The sequence below is a fragment of the Takifugu rubripes genome, chromosome 12 (assembly GCF_901000725.2).
Source record: "Takifugu rubripes chromosome 12, fTakRub1.2, whole genome shotgun sequence".
Taxonomy (NCBI): Eukaryota; Metazoa; Chordata; class Actinopteri; order Tetraodontiformes; family Tetraodontidae; genus Takifugu; species Takifugu rubripes.
Window position 1 is genome coordinate 2,207,501 of NC_042296.1, and position 18,728 is coordinate 2,226,228.

Genomic DNA, 18,728 nt, shown 5'->3' on the forward strand with positions numbered 1-18,728 from the left:
ATCTTCCCGTCGTACGAGAGTCTCTTTATCCGGAAAGGTCAGGCAGCTTTAGGCCGCTCCAGGACCGCAACTCAGCACCAGCAAGAATAATTTAGGATTAAAGCAAATGAAAGCGAACGGAGCTGAACGAGAAAGTGCAACAATCGCACAACCCCGCATTGTCTGGGACAAAAATAGAGCATAATTTTGGAGTATTTATGGACTCTTAATAAAGCAGGAATATTTTTAGAGGAGACGCTCAGCAGAGTTTGCATCGGTTTGTGTCCTCTGTAAAGGACCAACAGCAGGCTCCTGCCACCGAGATGGATGTGCCGTGTCATCACTTCCGCTCTCCTATCTCTGCTCCCTAATCTCCTCTGTCCTCCCCCATCCTCTGTCCTCCCTGCCCCCCTCCCTGCCTGGTTTATCTCCGTTCACATGAAACTTTAATTGCATGTAAATCAAAGCTGTGCAGATGTGATTAGTCTTTTGTGCTGCTTTAATGAGCGGGGTCTGGAGCAGCGGAGCGCAGTAGCCGCCGCCTCCTGTCTCCTGGTCGCTAATGCTGTGAGCAAACTCAACTTCTGAGTCCCCCAGAAAGAACCCTTTTCTCCCTTCGGGGGGTTCAAACAGCCAGAAATACTCCTCATGTTGGATGGCTTCTCACACAAGGGCCTAATAATTTGCTTCTGTCGGCTACGGTCTGAAGGGGATGTTGCCTTTGGCTGAAACTGCATTTTTTGGACATTTTGGTGGCCACAATCAGCAGCCCGGCTGAAGTCGCCAAGTTAAAACTATTGCAGCAATTTATGACGACTTTTAAAAAAAAATGTATGCACGATTCTTCTGTGCAGCTCAATCTACTCACCACAATGTCGCTCACATTCCCAGCAGCATGTTTACACCTTACTTTGTTTCACGGGAAATTTCATTAACGGATCAGAGCAAGTGGCTCCTGGGTTTGGTGCAGATGTGGAAACAGCAAGCATTTCAAGGTCAAAGTAAAGGACAGAGAGTGACTTTAGATTTTTCACAATACGTGCGCAGCTGTAGATGTAGCGTCACAAAAATAGAGTTAAATCCGGTCCCAGGGCGACACATTAAATCATCTATCTTTTTAAGATAGAGGGGACCTAAGAATCATGCTCTCCTTCCTCTGACCCCCTCCTCACCAGAACCGACCACCTGGTTCAACAGACATTGTTGGCAAAGCCCCGAACGCACCGTCTGCTCCTTCACGCTGGCTAATCAGCCGCCTGGGATTTACAGACGTTTTCACACATTGAGTGAGAGGAACTCAATGTCTTCAAACACGAGTGGATGGAGCAGAGAGGGGAGGAGGAGGAGGAGGAGGAGGAGGAGGAGGAGGAGGAGGAAGAGGAGGAGGAGGAAGAGGAAGAGGAAGAGGAGGAGGAGGAGGAGAGGTGAACCGGATGGCAGACGCCAGGTGGAGGGGTTGAATGAGAGCGAGTCATGAAAAAAGACACATTAACCTGCCCCACTGAAAAGATTTACACCTGCCACGATGGTTTCCTGTATAACGCCATCAGGCGTTGAACCTCTTCACATGTGTGCGAGGTCTAATCGCCATGGTTACCCATAACGATGGACCGGCAAGAAAGTTTCACTTGGTGCGGTGTGTCCGTTGTTCTGTGTGGAAGGATGGAGGGATGAGGGTGGACTGATGGGGTGGACACACACACACACACACACACACACACACACGGCTCCCTTCAACCTCACAAGAGTCTGATCTGCCGTCATAACAAATTTCCCTTCGAAATCCGCTCACAGATGGCCTGAAGATTCCGTCCCCCGTCATCGTGTCTGTCCTCAGCAGGAAGGTTTTCGCTGTCCTCCCACCCCTCTGGGGTATTGGGGTGGGGGCCCAAACAGCCAACGGTGCTGCTCCAATGATCTCCGCACTAACATTTCCATACAGAAATCCTCGTGAGTGTGTGTTTTGTGTTTTTTCTGTGTCTAATTACACTATTGGTGAATGAGGTCAGGCACAGAGAGATGAGGTGTTCAAGGACCGCTTGTTCCCATCCTTTCATTTGTGCTGAGGTCAAGGAACGCAACCCCCCCCCCCCCATCTTCCGTCTCTGCTTTGCTTAAAACAGATCCCAGATCAGCACGAGCAGATCTGCTGCAACTACATGATCACAATTGACATGGAAGAAACGAGGATATAGTCACACTGTAACAGGGCGAGGAAGCCTGTGAGAGGAAGGGATGATTTCCTGTGTGCCAGACGTCCCGCTGGTAGCCTCACACAAGAAAACAACAGATGGAATCATGGGTATTTAGGTATTTTGGGGTGGATAAATGTTCCCATTTGGACACAGGTACCAGCCCATTGGTTAACAAACGATACAAGAAATCCTCCTTGGAATTATTGATGAAAAAGGAAACCGGCGGACAAGTTAGCATCATGTGGTGCTAATCTGGAGCCATCTGCAACGATGCTATCATCCCATCTTGGGAGCTTCCCAGAAGTGATTTCTTGCTTCGCTACAAGGAGAACAATGTTATTAATGTTTGATTTTAATAGCTGCAGCCCACAGGGGACCCACCGGTGGCAGAGGAAGGTGGCGATGTCCACGGCTAACAGTGGCCAGCCTGTGATCTAATCAACACGTGCAGCAATTACCGATAATTAAGATTTTAACAATATACAGGTCAATTAGGTGAGAAAATGAAGGGATTTTTCTTATTTAAAGCTTATAATCAGTACATAAGTAGCTAACACGTGAGCCTTTGGTCAGTGAGTGTTGGAGTGAGAGAGGAAGGAAAAAGAGGGACGATGATTTTGAGCGTAATGCCCACTGACAGAGAAGTGGAGCGCAGCGGGACATAGCTTAGTAAAAACAGCTCTGACACGTTTGCTGCCGTCGTTGCGGCATGTTCAAAAGCTTTTCTTCTAGATGTGCATTTTCCTGCTTGGGGGTTGGGGGGGGGGGATTTTTAGCAGAGAGGGAAAAATAATAAATTATGTTTTCCTTAGCATGTCCACAATCGTGTGCTAATGCTAACCTGCTAATGCTAACCTGTTGATAAAGTGGCAGTTCTGTGAACGTTTCAGCCTTAGTGAAATATTGTGTTTCCAATATTTAGTTTTAAAAAGCAACAGTTCTTTGCAGAGTTTCTGCGTGGAGCCTCATCATATCTCACATACCGTATGACCCAACGTCTGTTCACGCCCCCCCCCCCCCGTTTCTTCCAGATTCTATTGCATGTAAACCAATCAATCATTTACCAGAAGCATCAAACACTCTGGCTCCCTTTCAACATGAGTCCTAATCAAAGATTCAGCAGCAAACATGAGTAGGAGCTTGTTTCACACCCTTCATGAATTAATCACCTCCATAAAACCATAAGTGTAAAACACTGATCGTCTCTTTGACGTCTAAACTTGGCGCAGGAATATTTCTGGGGGATACACAACAGCTTCCACCCGGAATCCCGTAGAAAGCTTCGGATTTAGATTTGGGAGGAGTTGTGTGAAAACTTTCTTCTGTATCCTTGAGAGGAACCCGTCTGGAGTTCGGTGTAGATCTGGAACGTCTCACTTTGTCAAGGTTACAAAGGAAAGGTGGCGTCCGCAGTCGTGGCGTGTTGAGTGTGTCCGCTCGTGTAAGGTCATGGCCGTTGCGGTCGGGGGGGGAGACGAGTCTCCTGCATAATGCATCAAAACCTGTCTGAACGGGGGACTCTTCCTCCTCGAAATAGCAGTAGAGAGCGCGTCTCAGACGTGGTCCACTTATCTTCACGCTGCTCTTTCAGGAGAGGACCCCCCACCCTCTTTCCAAATCATCAGCACTTCCTCCGACTGTCAAAACTGGATTTTTAAATGGTTTCATAGTAACATCCCAGCAGCTGGTGCAGGATTGAAACGTAGCCTGAAGCCCGCTACCCACATCAGCCACATTTGCTATTGTAGCACCCAGAACTTACAGCCATTAGCACTCTTTCTGTGATTAAAAAGACCTTTTCCTCCCTAGTGTGTGAAATCCCCTTTCTGGTGAGTAATTCACAAAAAACAGCCTTTCATTCTCCACTTTTTTATAGTTCCAGCCACATTAGCAGTGATGTGGGCTTTATTTTAATTGCCTCCTATTATGCAAAGGTTGCATTTCTATCTGTTTCCCACGGCACAGGCTAACGTAGCATGCACGGGAGCGCATCGGCTGAATGCTGATTTGAGTGCCGTGTCTCTGTATTTATCTCAGCGCGCAGGAAGCATGTGGATAATCAGCCCTTCCATTCTTCTTGAGGCTCATTTAGTCCTTGTTTGAAAAGACAGATTGATTCAATGACGTGACGACAGCAACTGCAAAATTTTGATTAGCCCCAGAATTGGCGCTTTTGCACATTTACAGTTGTCACTTGCTCCCCCACAGGCCAGAACCGTTAGCTACCGTTAGCTACCGTTAGCCGTGTGCAGCATATTTGCTTATCCTGATAATAAACCAGTGAGCAAAGGTGTGCTGGTGTCCTTCTCTGTTGACCCCTCGAGATAAGGTGCCCTCACTTTCACCATCGACCTTTGCTCCCCCCCTCATGAATGGATGGATCCTCTGTTTGACGTCGTGCTGTCAGGCGCTAACACGTGAAACAAATTGTCGTCTCCTCCAGGTTTATGGCCACAGACGCCAGGCTGGAGTTATGTAATCTTTAGAAGTGCCAGTCGAGCCGTTTGTGCTGCACTCATAGACTCAGATGCAGGTCTGGACAGATGGTCCCGCCGAAACGCTCCATCCAAACCAAAAAATGTGCATCTTCACGAACAGTTTGTGGTGCGTTTATGTCCAACAAGCTTTCGTGCGGCTCCTTCTGTCCACATCAAACTGAAGTGAATCCCTGATGGGTTCCAGCACCCTTTCCTTCCCCCTCCTGCTAGCTAGTTTCTCACAGCCTGTGTGACTGTGTGATAACTCGGCAACACAGCGAATGCTGGAATGCACACACGTGTAAAGGCCAGATGCCCCGCAGCAAAGGAATTGTTTTGAGCTGAATGTCACGAGGCAGCAGGATACGGAAGCTAAATATATACACTATGTATTTCCCTTTCCTCCATAGTCTCAGTCTGCTCAAATCCATCTTTACTCCAGCAAATAGAACCCATAATGTTTAAATTTCCATAGCTGGGGGCCTGATTGATGACAAGAATGAACAAAGTTGATTTTAGTGCTGTGCTTATTTGTTGCTAACGCTCTGTTAGCTTCACGGCTTTCTATCAAAAGTGGCTCTAAGCTCTTTAGACCAGGGGTTCATCTAAATCCCCCGCGGTGCACCAGCTGTAAAATTGTTGTTCAGGCGCTGGAAGGAGGCCAGGGAAATAACTGAGGTAATCAGTGATGAATTAAAGATGGTGGCGAGTGTGATGACTTTAATTTGCCTTTTTCTCTTTTTTTAAAATAAATGAACGTACAATCATCTTAGAGACGCCTGTGTTAAAAATGCCCAGAACAGGTGTGAAATTGCACACCCCTCCCCCCATCAATCTCACTGGTCCGTCCCTAATTCCACAGACAGCCAGTTGTGACCCATCCACTCGGTTTTCCCACCATCTTGTATGTTTCTGCACAATTTAGGCCCTCTCAGTAACGTCTCCCATTTCTCTGAGCTTTTCTCTGCTCTACCACAGTCTTCAAAGGCTTCAGTTCAATGCAATTATATGGATCCTCAAACTAAATGAGTTGGTTTGATCACTAGAGGCATCTCTGATGCTGCATTCCTGCTTTAAACATATATTTAGTCCTTATTTATGAGGAAATTGTTCAAATCTTGAAAGACCTCATAAAGGGAAGATTGGGTTTAGGAGTGGGGTTATGTGTTATGTCTATCAAAGTTAGGAGTACAAGTATGTGTGTGTGTGTGTGTGTGTGTGTGGGTGGGTGTCTAAAAATACCAGGGCTCTAGTGAACAGGGCATACAGAAGAATCTCTCCGCTGTCTTCAGCTTGACTTTCCCAGTGGAATATTTGGCAGATCCAAGCAGACAAACCAACAAATCCACCCGGGACAGAAGCCTGATTCCCAGATTCTGAAGTTTTCATCTCTTTGGTGATGTGATATGATGTAAACTGTTGTAAACAAATGTAACACGTACATTGACACAACTTCTATCGCACTTTAACTCAAAGTTCAGATAATCGGCTCACTTTTTGTGATCAAACTCTGTGTTTTTAAGTGTCGCCACAGTGTTTGCTGGTTTTCTGGACATAACATCTGGATCATTACATGCTGGAGGCCAGGATCCGGGTCTATGGCTGCGTTCAAGAACACGACGGTGGCCAGTTCACTGGCTGAGCTTCTCCCTCGTGACTCGAAACATGGATGATTCCTACACAGAGATGCCGGCGTCTACGAAAACAGCAGTTAGCGTTTTTTTAAAACCATTTAAGCTGCATATGCCAGCGTCTTATTTGCATTTGAAAGATCAAGCCAGGCGATTCCAGGCAGAGCTCCGACTGTGATGCGTGAAGCGTCTTCAAAAGGTCCATTGAGAAGATGAACGAAACGGGGGTTTTCGAGTGTGCGCTTTAGTGTCGGCTTCACATATCTGAAAGCTTGTTTCAATGTTGACGCTTCCTCGCCGCTTTTCGGCTGCATTTCCCGACCCCCCCGCGGATTTGGCATTTATGGAGGCTGTTTAACATCCTGGAAGAGGTTCAGTCAGAAAATCTCACGTACCTGCGAGGAAACAGAAGCTCATCAGCACGTTAATGGCAGAACATTGTGTATGACAAGAAACACTCACACAGCTGCAAAAGCATGAACACACAAACACTTAGTACCAGTATTGTGAGGACTTTTAAAGACGTAATTCAGCCCCCAGTCCCCCCCAAGCCAATTCCAAGCTACAAGCAATGTGTGCACACGGCTTTTTACAAGGGAGGAAGCTAGCAGTAGCATCGCTTTTCCATGCAGATCACCGGAAAAGCATCAATCCGGACACTCGCGAACAATAAAAATCCAGGTCTATTGAAAGGTGGTGTGAGCCGGAACTGAACGGCGAACACACTCAGTCCCACCAGCTAATGAAGCCAGATATTAGTGGGTATTTTGGCTGCTACACTATTAATCACAACTAAATGCTAACCTTTTATTAGAACTTCCCCAGAATGTCCTCACTTTCAGTGACGTACATATTCTCACGCTACGTACAAACACACACTGTGTCCAAAATCACCCCTATTCCCTATATAGTGTGCTAATTAGGGTGTACGGCATCTTGTAGGGTTGTATCAATATAAAGTCAGGGTCGCTGTATTCTACTGAGTCGACTGAAAGTATCCCATAATGCAGTGTGAAAAGTAGTGGAGAAGTGATGCTCCTTAAGAAAGGGATACATCCCATCATCCTTTGCAGTCAAAGCTAGACAGGATGCTAATTATTATGAAGTGTTGATGGCACAGTAGTAGATCAACAATCAACCACTGAGCATTTTAGATGTACCAATCGGTAAAAAACACCTACTTGACACATTTTCCGCAGCAGCATTGTTAGCATGCGCGCAGCAGCTGTTAATAAAGCGCCACGTTGGCGGGAACAGAGTAACATGGCTGATTTCTCCACATTCTAACAGCTTATTTGATGTCACTTTACTGGGCAACATCTGCTGGGACCAGCGTCAACACAGACGGGAGTCATCAGCAGATGCACGTGTCTTCCTGCACATGAATCACTGCAGTTTTATGGTTCTGAGGACAGATCCTAATAATACTTCACAACATTTCAACAGAAACCTTCATTCATCCTCTCTGAAGACGATCAGCATCTCGGCTGGATGTTTTGTAGCCTGGTTGAGAGCAGAGCCTGAAATAAAAGATGAGAATTGCACGTCCAGCAGGTGGGTGGATGGGCTAAAGCCAGCCTCAGGCAGACGAGGGATCCAAATGTGATCAGGGAGGCACAAACGGACATGATGGAGCCGTATTATGAATGTTCCTGACCACTGATTACAGCTGAACAACATTGACCCCCTGCTTCCCCTTCACTCACCTCACAACCACTTCCTTCGTGGCGGAATCTAATAACACAACCTTTATGATATTTGGACACAAGGCAGAGAGAGAGGGTGTGTGTGTGTGTGTGGGGGGGGGGGGGGGGGGGGGTCGTCCACCTGACCTCATTATGTATCCATTTGCTGCACGTCCAGTCTCATCGATCAGGATTGTGCTTGTCAGACGTATCTGCACAAACTGTTGAGGGTTTGTTTTATTTTAGGTTTAAATGTCTCATTGAGGACCGCGGGGGGAAGATGATCAGACGGAAACTCACATTGGCACACCGTCTAATTTAACTCTCAGCACGTCAGGCGGGTCCTGCGTTGCGGTCCAGCGTCTGTCACAGCGGTTAGCGTCAGCAGCGAGTCTTACATAATCCTGCCGTCCGTCAGGGGACCATGAGAAAACTAAAGAGACAGACTGACAGAGACTGGAGGCTGTAGCCACACACACACACACACACACACACACACACACACACACACACACACTGATGCTCACATTTCTACCTTTGTGGGCACTTCCATAGATATAGTACCATATAATACCAGTATACCAGTATAGGGTCCTTACCCTAACCATCTCTAACCCTAAACTAAACTGAACTCTAACCTCAACTCTAAAATCAAGTCTAAAAGTCCAGTTGTCTTGCTTTGCAAAAGGACAATCATGTCCCCACTTGGCTGGTAAAATGACTATTGGTGCTCAACATGCACCAAATGTGAGAATGCACACACACACACACGCCACCAGTTTGCCTTAAATTGGCAGCGCTGGGAAAAGCCTTGTTGTTAAGGACAATGTGTTTTTAATCATAATTTGGCTTGAATTGAGCATATTCTCATCCACACTTTTCTCTCCCAGTGGAGTCCGATACAGAGCACGCACAGAGGGTCCCTGGGGCAGAACAGGGAGGTGTCCCACCAACCCAGGTCAAGCTAAAGGAGAGGCAGAAGTTCTTCGAGGAGGCCTTCCAGCAGGACATGGAGCAGTACCTGTCCACCGGCTACCTGCAGATCACCGAGAGAAGAGGTGAGAGTGAGATGTGTGCTCGTCACACACGTCCTCTCCACATTTAAGGACTAGTTTGAGGTTAAAAACGCAGAGAATCGCAAATATTGACTGTGAGGGTTGGGAACACTGGTGTCTTTGACCGCAGGGCTGGACCACAGCGTCTACACCTTCTGTCCACCGAGACATTCACACTTCAGCTCAGTGTCACAGGATTGAACCGAGTTCAGCAGCAGGGCGCCGCACCTTGAATGACTCGAAAATGGTGTCTTCTGCTGGTTTTCTACAAGAAATCTGCTGTGCTTTGCACCCCACCCCCTACCCCCAACAGCAGGAGAGCCAAAAGCCTGTTCTAAAATACCCCACAGTGCACTCAGAAAGACCGGAGTCTTCTGGGCCACGTCTTCTCCTTCCATTCATCTATCCTGCTCTGTTAATCCTCTGGAAATGCTTTATTATACAGGCCTGTGGAGCAGAGAGGAAGGAGGAGACGGGGGCTGTGGAACACACACACACACACACACACACACACACACACACACACTTTCTCTCTCTCTGTACAGTGAGAGAGAGAAAGGGTCTAATCTGAAGGGTCTTAAACACACCCTCCCTATCTCTCCTCTGTAATTTCACTGCAATAGCCCCCCCAGCAGGAGCCTTTTAGGGAAGGTCACAGAGGGGCTAAAAGAAGAGCACATTTACAGGCAGCCGGGTGGAATTGATGCTCTGGTCTCAGCACCTTAATGCTTTTACCAAGGAGCCACACAAATGGGTCACGTGTGTATGTGTGTGCGCGCGTTTGTTTTCCTTCATATTTGTGGCCCTCAGGACCTTCTTTTTGGGGTCAACGTAAGCCGTCTTAAGAGGACTCGTGACTGGTGTGTGCCTGTTTGTGGTTGGGGTCTTTAGTATGTGTATCTGAAGGACTCGGGGAGGGAGGACTGGGGTCTTTTCTCCTTCTCATTCTTCTTCTCTCCCTCCCTGTGCTGCCCTGCTCCACTCTCCTCATTTCTTTGAGGTACGGTAGCCAATGAAAACGTCTCTCACTGCTGTGCGCTGGCCAATCATCTCCCTTTGCTCGCGACTGTCACCCCCCCCCCCACCACCACAGTGAACTGACTGGCTGTTTGTGACGCATGCAGCACATTGTGGTCTTACTCCAGGGGTCCTCACCCCAGCAAGGTGGTGAATCCAGGACAGCAGGGAGGTGAAGGATAGCAATAGTGTGACCAGTTAGCGACCAGCTAGGACCCCTGGGATGGCTGTTTTCATTCACTCATCATTTCTGCAAACATTATTTTGCTCAGCTGCATGCCGGAAAAATCCAGTGGACGGTGTCGAATCAATGATGAAGTAAAATATTCATTTTAACAACAAAATACGAGAATAACTAAAGAGAATTTGTTACTAAAAGCCAACAAATGTTTGTTGTTGCTTGATGCCCTTGATTCTACACGAGTCCACATCTTTATTTATAATACAAATTTGTACATTTATACTATTTCTATATAGTATTTAGTAATATATGCCATAAAAACGATATCATAAACTATATATGCTGAAAACCTTCACATTAGTGTAGCTGTGCTATTGAGATCGCCATAGCAACCCTGAACAGGATTTTAAATGTACATATGCAATGCTTGAGGATGAGTCTGAATCTTTTGCTGTCATAAGTATCTTGTCATCGCTTCCTTTTGCTAATCCATTATTTGTTGTGATGCTTTGGCACTTGTAGCTAATGTTTGGCTAATGTAGCTAATGTTTGAGTCATGTAGCTAACTGTTCAACCACCATCCATCTTAAATTTTGGCATCAGACGGGACACACAACCTGATCTCTTCCTGGACTCAGCCCCTTGCTAGCTCCTGGCAAATACTTTGGGTTTACATGATGCTAATGTCATGCCGTCCCGTGTCGTGTCCAGAGCCAATAGGAAGCATGTCCTCCATGGAGGTGAACGTGGACATGCTGGAGCAGATGGATTTAATGGACATGTCGGACCATGAAGCCCTGGATGTGTTTCTACACTCTGGGGCAGAGGATAACAGCGCAGCTTCGCCTGGTGGGTACCCAGTCACTCTCTCTCTCTCTCTCTCTCACACACACACACACACACACACACACACATGCATACCTCTTTAAACACACCCCTTTTTACCTTCAGGTCCAGATGTGGAGTCCTTCACAGCAGAGATCAGCCTCCAGGTCCCCACGCAGGCCGAGCTACGCCACAAGCTGTCCTCCCTCTCATCCACCTGCACCGACTCGGCCAGCCAGGATACGGAGGCCGGGGAGGAGGAGGAAGAGGAGGAGGAGGAGGAGGAGCAGGAGGAGGAGGAGCAGGAGGAGGAGGAGGAGCGAGGGGGAGGTGTGGCGGGCTCGAGGCGGAGGAGACCCCCCGTCGTGGTGACCCTGGATGAAGAGGAGGTGCATGTGGACACAGCGCTGCTGGACAGAGCGGAGGAGCAGAGCAGCACAGACTGTGAGGAGAACAGGCCAAAGGACTGAAGAGAGACTGGAGACACACACACACACATGCACACACACACATGCACACACACAGATCAACACTGGCACTTCTCAAAAGTATTCGGGTTTTTGGGAAATCAAGTGAGATTGCACTAACCGCCACATGACTTTGCCTTAAAAGACCAACAGTTTGAAATATAGAACAGATCTGGAATCCTGTCCTGGAATTCCTTTATTATTATACGTAAATCACAGATTATATGCATGTATTGGTCAAAAGCTTTTTTTTTTAAAAAAAAATCTGCAATAGATTTGATCAATTTCCTTATTATGATTGCTGTCTTTTATCCTAAATTAAAGAAAGTGTTAAGGTAAAAAAAATAAAAAATAAAATCAGAATCCACAAATTCACAGTAGAGACAAATTTAGGCCCTATTAATTTTTAATGAAATATCTGTAATCTTTACTCGCCTAACTAATGACCAGCAGGGGGCGCACAGTTCGTAATTAAAGTGAGTTTTCATCTACCTGTAATATAATAATAATAATACTTTAGTGCCATAAATTGTACTGTTGGCTTTAGCTTATGTATTGCATACTATCGTATTGTTGCCAAACAAACACACACACACACACACACACACACACACACACACACACACACAGGAGAGTTCCCCCATTGCCATTCCTTTATCCAATAATATTTGGGTGAACTTCTCGTCTTATTGAGGACCAAACCCCAGTATGAATTCCCAGAATGCACTTGATGAGTCTCAGAAGGTTCATGTGTATCCACGTATTTGTTACTGTACAGAAATGTTGACATATTTGTGATGTAACTGCATTACCGCTCCCTTTCGGCGCCCTCCCGCAGGCCGTCCCCTCAGCATGGGCTTCCAGCATGCTAACGGCCCCCGTGTGCTCTCTCTGGATGCCCGGCTCTGCTACAGCCTGGCCGTGGAGGCGTGGACAGCAAACGGAAAGACCTGCAGTGAATTTCCATGCGGGAGATGTTTGGGTTCTGCTGTTGTCCGTCTATGTTTACAGTTGTTTTCCCAGCAAAAAAGGAGGAGAAGCAATAGTAAAGGACGTTTGAAGGCCAACGGTGTCTCGTTGTGACTGGTGTTGCAGCACAGCGCTCACACGCGTCCAGCGCTCTCAGAATCACTTGACTCACACTCAAACAGCACCTTTTTTCGGAGGAAGTACGTCTATTTTCTTTTCAAATAATAAATACCCTGACTTTGCATTGGAGTTCTTGTAAAATAACTATTACAAGCCTGTAAAGGGGACATGTTGAAAGATTGAGCACCATCTAGTGGGGAGAAGTGAAGCTCCCAATCACTGGGCCCGATTACATGACCATAAAATCCAAACTGGGATTAAGCAAATTGTCATAGTCTTATCTGATGGGCATCTTGGCTCCATGCTTGTTCCATTTTCCGGCAGCAGAGTGGCGCAGCGGGAGCGTGCTGGGCCCATAACCCAGAGGGCGATGGATCGAAACCATCCTCTGCTACAGTGCTTTTAACTTTATTAAGTGTTTCATTCATAAAAGCAGCTTCTAATGATCAGATCATCACTGTGATGGTGAAAAATGTGTTTGCTTTTATCAGATTTATGCACAAACAGGCCTGAAAGGACCTGAGACGAATGTGACAAGCAGTGGATGAAGCTTGAGCAGTAGGAAAAAATCTTAATTATCATTAGCAGAGGATGGTTTCGATCCATCGACCTCTGGGTTATGGGCCCAGCACGCTCCCGCTGCGCCACTCTGCTGCTCCTGTCAGACGCTACACATGTACTGTGAATGAAATCTGATAATTTACCATTTTATCAAGTCATTGGATTTAATCTAGAAGAGCAACTCTGGTCGCTGATATGTAGCAGAGTGGTGATGATACAAGACATCTGTCCTGGGGTAATCAGATCATTGGGATAATCTGATCAGGAATATTCAAATTCACCTCTGAAGGCAGCAGAGTGGCGCAGCGGGAGCGTGCTGGGCCCATAACCCAGAGGTCAATGGATCGAAACCATCCTCTGCTAACAGTGTTTATATTTTGCTGCTATGGGACAGATGGAGTGTTTCATGCTAACGAACAACTAGATGTTCAATTCCAAGCATTACGTTTGTTGAAGCATCTGCTGAAGTACCCTTGAGCAAGGTACCAACCCCACAAACGCTCACATAGGGTGTTAGCATGACCTGGCCATCCAGGGGGCGACCTGGCTCTGCGTACCCTCCCTGTAGCAGCTATTTGGAATATATGGAAAATCCCCCCCCCCCCCTCAATATTGAAAAGTTTACAAAAGGTGTCAAACAGGACAGAAAAAAGCAACAGTGAATTGTCGGTAAGTTTTTATTAAACCTTAAGTACAAACTTCAAAAGTAAAAAAAAAAAAAGTCAATATAACCAACATGAGAGACTCTTTCCGAGGGGGGGAAAGGCCGAGCTGCGGCACTAATAAATAAAGTCACCAGAGACCCCACCGTGAGCAAGTAGTTTATACCGTAGAAAAATGGAAGAAACAAACAAAAGAGAACTTAAAGGAAATCCCATCAGAATAAAACATCTGGTAAGGCCATAAAAACTTGACAACCACTTTTTATTATGCTGAAAAACACCCGACTTGGTATTTCTTTAAATAGTCCTAAACAGTTCAGTCTTCTGCAAGGGACGACAACCAACAAACTGGATTATAGGATTTTTCCTTGACAGTCACCACTGGCAAGCTCAGTGCAACATGAGTAGCTACTACATTTTTGTTGAATTTTCAGTAATGAAAATGTAAAAACCCATTTTTTTTTGTGAACGCACCTTTTTTTTCCCTTTTCTTTAAAAAAGTAAAGCTAAACAAACAAAACTAAGTTGGGGGCAGTCATCTGCTACTCTATATCTTCTTTCTCAGTGATATAAGCAGCACTTAATTAATTTTTTTATACACGTTTACCAGAGCAACCCTGTAAGCGTCAAACTCACACGGATGAAGAAAGGGTAATGTAAGGCTTTTTCTTCATCAAGCACTCTCCTCACTCTCCTCTTCCTCTCTTCCTTCCTTTCTCATCTACTTAACCCCAGAAAAAGGCTCAAGTATTTAAAGAACTTTACAGGATTATGTACAAAAAAAAAAGATGTTTTGTTTCGGTTGGACTTTCTCGTATCTAAAAAAAAATTAAAAATTAAAATCACTTATTATATATCTGGGAAAATGCAAAAGCCAAAAGAAAGGACGATTTTTAAAAAAAAAAACAAAAAAAACAAACTTGAATTTAATATTTCACATTTTACACTCTGACTAGTGGCTCTACGCGAGATACCGACAAAATCAAAAACAAAACAAAATAATAATATAATAATTAATGTTTACTGGTACAGATGAAACAAGAGGACTGGAAGAATGGAATGTTAACACGATTGCACATCTAGAACCAGAAAAGCCTCAGAAGCCTTTTCTGCCCTGTGGGGCGGGGCCAAGCCGGCTAGCCATTAGCCGGCGGCAGACGCTAGCCCCCAGATTTTTAATTTGTGTTGTTTATACAGTAATAAGAACCAACAGCACCAATAAAAATGGACCTCCTCACTAAGATTCAGGCACAGTTTTCACTTGCTCGCGAACGAGGGATCCCTCCATACTACCGGACGACGAGGGGAGCGGTGACCTTTCAGGGGTCAAGCAGCCCCCCCCGCTCACATCCGGTGACAAACAGAAACATCCACAATGATAAAAACAATAATAGGACACAGATGACTTTGTGGGGAGGGAAACAAGCACAAAATAATGAAAGTAATAAAAAAAAAAAACCTTGATAAACGAGAACAAACAACGAACCAACATGGTCTGTCTTTCAAGTTTTTACCTCCATGACCACCCGTCCCCTTTCAAACCAGAAGGAAACGATGCAGGAGCTGCAACTAGAAGAAAAAAATCTATTTAAAAAAAAAAAAAAAAGACGATTCCTCCTCCTCTGATCAAGGACAGAGGAAACTTTGGGTGAATAAAACAATGTTGCCTTCATTTCAGGGAAAAATTAAAAAAATCGTCTGTCCCACGTTCACAGCTGAGTGATGCATGATGGGAAAGGGGGAGGCTTCAGTCTCGGGAGGGGGGATGAGTGATGCAAGAAGAAGGTATCAAATGTAACCCAGTTCCCCCTGGAGGGCGAGTGCTGGAGGTAGTCTTCTCGTCACACTTAATGCTGAATGAAAAGACGACATAACCGCGTTCTAAAATCACCGAGGATAAAAACAAATGTTTCTTTCACACTAGTGCAAAAAAGACATCTTTTCTTTTTTTTTTTTACTCTTTTTTTTTATACAAACAAGCCTGTCATACTAAGGGGGGCGGTGAATATTTCTGTGAGTAGATTTTCAAGCTCAAAAACAATCGATCTTAAATATCAGGAGGTCGAGCAGGGGGCTGATAGTGACCCTGCTTGATGTTTTTTGTTGTTTGCTTTTTTCTTTTTTTTTTAAAAAAAAGTGGAGTTTGGTAGGTTTCATTTCTTTTAGGGGAGGGGTGGAGGATGTGGGCACAGCGCACCGGGCAGTGAAGTCAAGGTGTCCCCTCCCCCGTTCAGGACACGGCGGCGGCCTTGGGTATGTGACTGGAGGACAGGCGTGCCAGGGACACCTCGACTGTGGCGCGCTTCTGGGGCCCTCGCTTCGCTGGCGATGCTTTGCCGGGGCTCAATCCGTGGCAGGGGTCCCCCCCTCCTCTGCTGACGATCACGCCGCCGCCGCCACTCCCGTTCTTCACCATGGCCCGGCCGCACACCTGGTTCACCAGACTGTTGATCTGTTCCTGATGGGGACGCAAATCAAACAAGTCTGTTGATCTCATTGATCTAAAGGAAGATTCTCCTTCCTCTGGCTCCCCCGTGTGGACACGGGGGGAAGTGGACGGCAGCGACGGCCTACCTCATCGTATCGATACATCATCTTGAGGCCCCTGCAGGACTTGTGCTTCTCCACGTATCGCAGTGCACACTCCAGGCAAAAGACCACGTTGTCCGTCTCCTGAACCACCTGCGCAACCAAAACCGGAGTCAGAAATCACATCTCACATATGCAGGCGTGCGAGCCGGCGCTTCGCGGATCATTGACATGATGTTCTTCTGTTCGTCTGTTGTTGGAGGATAAAAGGCAGCGCGCTCTCTCACCATGGACAGGTAGCAGAGGTGCTGACAGATCTGGCAGCGTCTCTCCGAGGACTCCAGTGCCAGCCATTTACCGCGGGGCTTTTTACGTCCCTCCCCGGGGCCGAGGTTACCGTCGTGGGTGCCGTAGCGGGCGGAGGACAGCAAACCAGCCTTGTAAAGTTCCTGCCGTTGACATAGCTCAATGTTCCTGTTGGGACGCAGTGATTGAATCAGGGCAGGAAGACTAGCTTGGCCAAATTGGATTTCTTTGATCTGCACCACACCGCCCACCTGAGGTCTTTGAGGAGGGTGGAGATGGTGGTGAGGAGAAAGCCGTTGTCCCTCTTGGATTCAGCTGTGGCGATCTGGTACAGCAGCTTTTCCATGGAGAAAGGTTTGGCTATGCGACGACACTTGAGGTCCTGCGCACAAAATCCGTGCTATTTAATCAGTCAGCAGGAATTATATTGGCTATTGTTCTGGCTGCAGAGTAACCAAATTAATGTTTACGGCCGTGCAACACAACACATAATATTGTATGAATGTTCAATTACCCACGAGAGCCATCTCAGCCAGGCATTCAATAGGGTGTGGGGGATATATATTGATATTTTCATCATTCTAATGGTCATAATGACAGAATAGGATATTTACTTTTCTTCCATTTGTGCTATAAACAGACATCCTCTTAGGAATATGTTACACCTTAAAATTACACCTTAACGTTCAGAACAATAAATATCTAAAGAAAGAACCAGAGTTTTAGGCGCTGTAGCCGCTTCTGTCCACGGGGTGGCAGTGTTGCATCCCGAGCGCAACAGAAATGACGGGGTGATATTTTGGCCTCGTGACAGCGTGACTTCCACGCGTGCCCCGCGCTGCTCTGCCCATCGGGATCCATCCGCTCACCTTGGCAGCCTGGTATCCCAGGTGCATCCAGTGTGGCGTGGCAAAGTGCACCGTCTCAGACACACTGTAACCACAGCAAACCTTGGAGACGAAGGCACCGGGGTAGCAGACCACAAACTGCCCGCTCCGCTGCACCGTACGGTAAACCTTGATGCCTTCGCGGCACAGCACCTCCGGAGAGATCTGGGGGACGAAATGTTATGATTCCACTTTCTACGGACAAAAGAGGTGTGACGGTTCGGCCGCAGACACTGACCATGATGTTCTTCTCCAGCATGTCTAGTCCTGGGGTGCCGTTGGCCTGAAGCAGTGTATGGACCACCTTGTCCAACTTTGCCTTCTCCTCAGCAGGGACAGAATACCTGCAGGGGTCACGCCCAGGGCTCACAATTAAAAGGCACGTGTAGGCGAAATCACTGCTACTCTAACACATTTCTCCAAAGGTCCATACATACCAAATGCAGTCAGCACCAGTGTGTAGGTAATCAATATATGGAAGGCGGTTTTGGTCTCGAGACCAGCATGAGGTAGAAAAGACCATGCCAATATTGAGCCAGGGAATGGTCACCCCTGCGGGGAGAAACGGGGGTTTTAGCATTACACTTAAATCTCCAGGTGGGTTTTTTAAAGCAGACTTACCAGGCACAGCACCCAGATGCCTCAGAATGGATCCAGAATTATTTGGAAGGACAGTGAGATTCCATCCGTGTCTGAGGAACACATCGGGACACGGTTACTTTGGGAGATTCCTCTGCTTAGATTCGCTGTCACGCAGCTGGGAAGCTTTTCGGGTTACTTACTTTGAAAAGGGTTCTGACTTTCCTGTGGGGAAACCACTGCCGTGTGTACTAGTGTCAGCCTTCCCACAATGCACTGCCACGTGGCAGTCCCTCTGCTCCACGATTCTCCAGTACTCTTGCTGAGAGAACAAAGAGGGGGGCGAATCAGCCCGATACAGGTTTCACACCTCCAGAAGTGCACGGCTGATAAATATATATCAAGAGCTGACGCAGACATTAGCACGCTAACCTCGACCTCAGCAGCTCCCGGTTCCTTGTTAAAGCACATGGTCATGGTGTTCCGAGCTATCCTGAAGAAGTTGGTCAAAGACACCGATTTCCCCTGCAACAAAGAGACGTTCAGCGTGAGACTTAGCATCGGAAATGTGCCCAGTCGACCGGGACCAAATAGAAAGAAATG

General features: G+C 46.7%; 2 protein-coding genes across 4 annotated transcripts in view; one reads left to right on the forward strand and one right to left on the reverse strand.

Moving 5' to 3' along the window:
- dtnbp1b (dystrobrevin binding protein 1b) overlaps positions 1-12,723 on the forward strand; it is a 14,330-nt gene extending 1,607 nt beyond the window's left edge. Inside the window, exons 2-4 of one of the 2 annotated variants that reach the window (XM_029845576.1) lie at positions 8,858-9,025; positions 10,932-11,069; positions 11,172-12,723. In XM_029845576.1, coding sequence (XP_029701436.1) covers positions 8,858-9,025; positions 10,932-11,069; positions 11,172-11,515 — 650 coding nt within the window. In that variant the 3' untranslated portion in view covers positions 11,516-12,723. The remainder of the gene's footprint in view (positions 1-8,857; positions 9,026-10,931; positions 11,070-11,171) is intronic. The other variant, XM_029845577.1, reaches the window with a different exon arrangement.
- A 1,101-nt stretch (positions 12,724-13,824) lies between these two features.
- jarid2b (jumonji and AT-rich interaction domain containing 2b) overlaps positions 13,825-18,728 on the reverse strand; it is a 67,820-nt gene continuing 62,916 nt past the window's right edge. For both annotated transcript variants that reach the window (XM_011608930.2, XM_029844758.1), the window contains exons 9-18: positions 18,558-18,650; positions 18,329-18,447; positions 18,168-18,238; positions 17,984-18,098; positions 17,785-17,890; positions 17,529-17,711; positions 16,911-17,041; positions 16,641-16,827; positions 16,399-16,506; positions 13,825-16,282 (exon numbers count right to left, since the gene is read on the reverse strand). In XM_011608930.2, the coding sequence (XP_011607232.1) occupies positions 16,055-16,282; positions 16,399-16,506; positions 16,641-16,827; positions 16,911-17,041; positions 17,529-17,711; positions 17,785-17,890; positions 17,984-18,098; positions 18,168-18,238; positions 18,329-18,447; positions 18,558-18,650 (1,341 nt within the window). In that variant the 3' untranslated portion in view covers positions 13,825-16,054. The remainder of the gene's footprint in view (positions 16,283-16,398; positions 16,507-16,640; positions 16,828-16,910; positions 17,042-17,528; positions 17,712-17,784; positions 17,891-17,983; positions 18,099-18,167; positions 18,239-18,328; positions 18,448-18,557; positions 18,651-18,728) is intronic.